The 5,416-nt window shown below is 33.6% G+C and overlaps 1 protein-coding gene across 1 annotated transcript; it reads right to left on the bottom strand.

The window, feature by feature from the left end:
* Window positions 1-309: 309 nt before the first annotated feature.
* Window positions 310-2,157, bottom strand: LOC104806046 (transcription factor bHLH95). The gene is made up of 3 exons (XM_010530766.1): window positions 1,776-2,157; window positions 767-1,264; window positions 310-490 (listed from the first exon to the last, which is right to left on the bottom strand). The coding sequence occupies exons 1-3, from the start codon at window positions 2,043-2,045 to the stop codon at window positions 392-394; spliced, it is 867 nt and encodes a 288-aa protein (XP_010529068.1). The 5' UTR covers window positions 2,046-2,157; the 3' UTR covers window positions 310-391.
* Window positions 2,158-5,416: the final 3,259 nt, after the last annotated feature.

Here is a 5,416-nt window from a genome sequence, read left to right as displayed (position 1 = left end):
TATATATATATATATATATATATGTGTATGGTGACGGACCCAATAAATTTTATTATTGAGGGTAAAACAAAATGCAAACGTTATGATACCATTTTATAAAAAATGAAAATATATGGGGGCATTTTACATTTTTGATAAAATTTTAGAAAATCTTATAGAATTTCTAATTAAATTAATTGAATGGGGCATAGGATCCCACCCATTTCTATATAGATCCACCGCTATATATATATATATATATACGACATTTGGTGGAGCCATTGTACTTGCGAATGGGAAGAAGTTCTTTTTTTTTTTTCATAAGTCACAAGAAAATAAAAGTTGAAAGAAAAGAAAACCCCAAAAGAGGGAACAAAAAATCTAAAAAACAGAAATTATAAAATGAATTTATTCAATTAGAAATACAAAGCATTATATCTCTGGCCACCTGCTTGAACATCTCATCCGTTCCAAATATATCAACCAACTGATTCTCACATCTCATATTCGCCTGTTTCATCACAAAAAATATATATACGCCACCAAACCATTAATATAAGATCCAAACATATGTGTGTGTGTGTATATATATATATGAGGTATTATTGTTTCAATAATCTGCTAAATCTGTTACTCATATTCTATCATAAAGATTAATATGCCAATAGCTGATTAGTATAACATGCAAATATTTATAGATATATGCCGCTAGACTTTATGATATTTACCAATCATATTAACATGATATATATATATACACAAACACGCACACGCTATATAAGCTTACCCGAGCTTGGATCATGTAGATGCTTCGGTGAAAATCAGATGAGACGTGAGCTGAAACAACCTCCATGTTATACTTCTCCAGCAAGTAGCAAATCGTCGTGAAGAACCCTAGCTTGTTCTTGGGGCAGCAGACGCTGAAGTGTGCTTCGTCGCCACATATATTCAACACAACATTAGCCGATGTCCATGTCTGGAACGCGACAGGAGACGGGTTACAGGTGAAAGATGGATTCGGGTTCTGACTTGAGTGAGCATTGGAGGATATCTGATCGGCCAAGAACGACTCCCGAGTGCAAGAATCCGCTGCAGCAGCGGGAAATTGGGTTTGGTTTGACGTTATAATGGTCGTTGGGGAGGACGATGGATCATATGCGAAGGTTGCGGTTGAAGCAGAAGAAGATCGGAGCTTCTCCAGCTTTTGCTTTTGGAGCTTTTGGAGAGTGTGTTGAAGGGTTTGGATATAGTTCACTGCCTCATCTACTATTGTGGACTTGTCTGCCTGTGGATTTACACAACATTTAGCACACATCAGTAAATGTTTCATTTACTAAACTATTCCTAATATATAATTTAAAATAAAACCGAATTGTTTACATCAATGTTTAGAGACTACAACCATTGCTACAATGACAAGAATGAACAAACACACACACACACACACATATATGTTTCATAGCAGAATTTGACAAAAGGAGGAAACAACAATTCAAACAAAGTGAAAAAGAAAGAAGAATAATAGAAGGAAAGAAAAAAGTGCAAAGAAGTACAAAGAAGCAATTAAACAAACAAAATGAAAAGGGAACTAAAAAGCTCAATAGCTTTTTAACCTCACACCAAAATTAAAGAGAAACAATACAAACACATAAAGTGGATTATATGTTGGGCATGTGTTAAGAAAGAACAAAGGTATATTGTTATTCATTTCATCAACACTATTAAATCCTATTAATTTGCTTAGTTATTTTATTGTTGTTAATTAACAATTATCATTAATTATCATGAGTAAGTACCTTAGGAGGAAGTTGGGGGAGCAAGGCATGTAGGTTTGAAAACATGTTCCTCATCTTCTTCCTCCTCTCTCTTTCTGTCCATATATGCACCTCATGATCCGGTGACTCTACTCCGATTTTAGCCCTCTTTTTGTTGTTCCGATCCGTTTTTTTGCCTTTCTCGGGCGGTGGAACGGGCGGCTGTTTCCCTCCTTCTCCTCCGCAGCAACCGCCCGAGTCATCCGAATTCCACAAAAACCCTTCTTGACCAAGCTCATGGATATCACTCATGGCTTAAATCAATTCTCTTTTTATGGTATTCAAATAAATCTATGTATTTATTGTATGTGTGTGTGTATATAGAGGAGAGAGATCAAGAGAGAAGAAAAGAGAAGCGTTTGGGGAAAAGGTGACGAAGTTGGGAAAGAAAGAGAGATGGGAGGAGATATATAGGGTTATTAGGCAAAGGGGAAAACACCAAAATACAATCATAAGGCAATGCCGTTACTAGCCATCACAATAAAAACGGATATCTATAAAGCTTTTTTTTTTATATATTCTTGTCATTGTTTTTTTTAAATATTTTTATTAGTATAAAATTTAATTTTGTATTTTAAAAAAAAAATCCTTGGGTGCACCATATTTACCACTAACTTTCGTCGATTAGAAATAATTATTTAACCTCAGTTCTGCACTTGCATCATTTTCTGTATTATATTAAGAAAAAAATTGTTTTAACAAAAGTGCCAGGTGTATTAATTGGATCAACACATTTTTGTTTAACCTTGCCATTTCTTATATACTCTTCATATAAATTACAGGAAATTTGTAATCAACTCGTACATTAAAACAATAAGATACGCAGATTTAAATATCTTAGTAAATGTTTAAAATGGTGGGTCATATTAAAAAATATTCATTATTTTTCTTCTTTCGGCTTCTAATTATTTATACTATCTAAATATGTTTCCTTATTTTTATCTACCGATTATGATTGTATATTTTTTTAATACGTTGAACATGGACTTACATTAAATGCCTAATTAAACATTTCCCCTTTTTAGTAACATTTTAAAGTTTGTTGACCAGTCATTATTGAATATTATTTAAAATACGAAAAATTATACCAACCAAAATTTTAAATTAATTTATAGGAATCTATGGAAGAAATAAAAACCTTCAATTTTCAAATCAATAGAAAATGCTGAGTCGTTTTTCATAAATATGAAAATTTAATAATTGCAATGAACCATGAGAATTGAAATCCATTCTCTTGGCAACATGAAAAAAAAAATCCCACTATTGTTGCAAAAATTTCCAAAATATAACAAATCAAACTCAAACATAAAAAATTAGGTAATATAATAAAAAAATGTGATAAAATATATCCAAAATTACCTAAATATTAATAGCAAATTTGGTAAAATTGGTGTTTTATGTTAGATTCTGTCAACACTTGGATAAAGGTTTGCTCGATAAATAAGATTTTCTCTCTCCTAAAATTGATGTTTATTCTTTTTTTGTACCATTTTTTTAACATAAAATCCATGCTATGCATACATTTCAAGTATACAAGTTATGAGCTTCTAATTTTTCTTTATGAATATAACCGACAGTATAAGGACCAAAATTATTTATTGTTGAGTTAAAAATAATAATATTTAATTATCTCAAAATAAATGAAAATCATTGTAACTACGTAAACATCGAATGAGTGGGAAATTAAATACGCAATTATTAACCTATATATAAATAATTTCACATATCATAGATTCATAAGAAAGGAAATAAATTATTTTTCTACCTAGCTAATTTTTGCTACATTAAAGGGGAAAATAGTGATTTTTTTTTCTGGTTTCAGACAATGCACAATTTCATTTAATTTGAAATTTTTTATCTTAGATTTGATTCGGCTTTGGATTTTTTTTCCAATTCGAATTAAAACAAACCTATACTCAGTTTTCTTTTTAATTAGCTAATATACTCTTTTTAACTTATTAGAAATCTTATAATAAAGATATGAAGTGGTTGGGTTATTACCGCATGGAGAACATTGCAAGCGAAGGAACTGCGATGTCGGTTGTATTAAAGATATAATAGAAATCCACCGCCAGACCAAAAACAATTACTGAATTATCACTTAAATACCATATTCTTATCCAATTTTTTATAAGGAAATTAATTATTAATGTGAATATCAAAAACACAAAAACTCATCCCCGGAGGCCAAAAACTCAACACGGGCGTGATGTTTCAGACATCCGCTAAGTATGTCATCAAGTTCTTGTAGGCTCAATTAGGAATTCTCCAACTTAGTGATCATTGTTGGACCAAGGGATGATCAATGGCTGCGGCGTCGATATAGGCTGAGTCGACACGGCGATCCAGTTGTTGGGTTTCGCTACGGATTCCTATCATACGTTTACATCAATGTTTACATCAATGTAGGATTGGTTTCTAGGTTTCAAGCAATGGAAAAATAAATCAAAACCTAATCACAAGAAACCAATCATGCAAACCCGATAATCGTGTATAGCACCGATGGAATCGATACTTATTTGGTTCCTGAAGAAGCTTGAAGTACAACTCGATCCGTAACCTGTTTCTAATCACCTAGGACTGAAGTTACATTCTCTCTACACGTATTCACACCGACGGAAAGGATTCCAAACATTTTGGAACATATTTCCTAGAATTTGTGAAGGAAAGAGACTAAAAAATACAGGATCCAATCTCAAGAGGTTAGAAATAGAAGAGAATGGCTTCTCTAGTGTTTTAAGATATGTCTCTGAGTTTTGAAGACGTCAGATAGTCTGGATGAGTTTTCAAACTAAAATAGACTTGAAAACCCTAAATCCGAAAATTGAAAATTTTTTCGATCTTCGACCAAGATCTTGGTATACCGGATGAAGCTTAGTCGCCAAGTCAGTCCAAGCAAACCGTAGCTCAGTCCGCCTAATCTCGTGTCGTCTGGTTCGGAGTTGACCAACGGTTGATCCGTCGAACTAGACATATATGATTTCGGTTCATCAAGTCTTCGGACCATTCCTGGTCCGTTTGATCCAGTCATCTTGTCCAATGCTGACCAATTCTTGATCCGTCGGATCAGACCTGGACAGATTGACTACGGGCTGACCAAACATGTTTCGAGACTGACTAAATTTGGTCAGCTCCGGATCAATACACTGAGAACACTTTCTCATGCTCATTTTGTTCAAATCTCAATTTCATTCTTTGATTCTTCACATATAAGTCCATCCCTAGTGGTGTGTGATCCTGTAGGCTCATTCGCAGTGGCAGTGGCTTCGGAAACCTTTCCCGAATCACAAGTCATTGTTAACATCTAGCAAGATGCTCTGACCACTCACCTTAAATTAAGTTAGAGGTGATCTAACCAAACCAATAATAGCTCAAGTTCTGATCCTTTGTCTCGCGATATCACTTGTCAACAAGGGCATGGAGTAAGCCATTCTTCAAGTTCAACCATTTTCTCGTCTGGAAAATCGACTAACAAAGTAGATAAACGATTCATCTAAGCATGACCATGCATCGGCTCTCTAGTGTTAGGGTTATTAATCTCCTCTTATTCAAGTGATTAACTCTAATTCCATATTTTAAAATTAAATCCGAAACCCAGACCGAACGGACTGCTTAGTAGTCCG

This window comes from Tarenaya hassleriana, unplaced genomic scaffold (assembly GCF_000463585.1).
Source record: "Tarenaya hassleriana unplaced genomic scaffold, ASM46358v1 Cleome1132, whole genome shotgun sequence".
Lineage (NCBI taxonomy): Eukaryota > Viridiplantae > Streptophyta > Magnoliopsida > Brassicales > Cleomaceae > Tarenaya > Tarenaya hassleriana.
The sequence above is the reverse complement of the archived record's forward strand: the minus strand, read 5'-3'. Positions and strand labels throughout refer to the sequence as shown.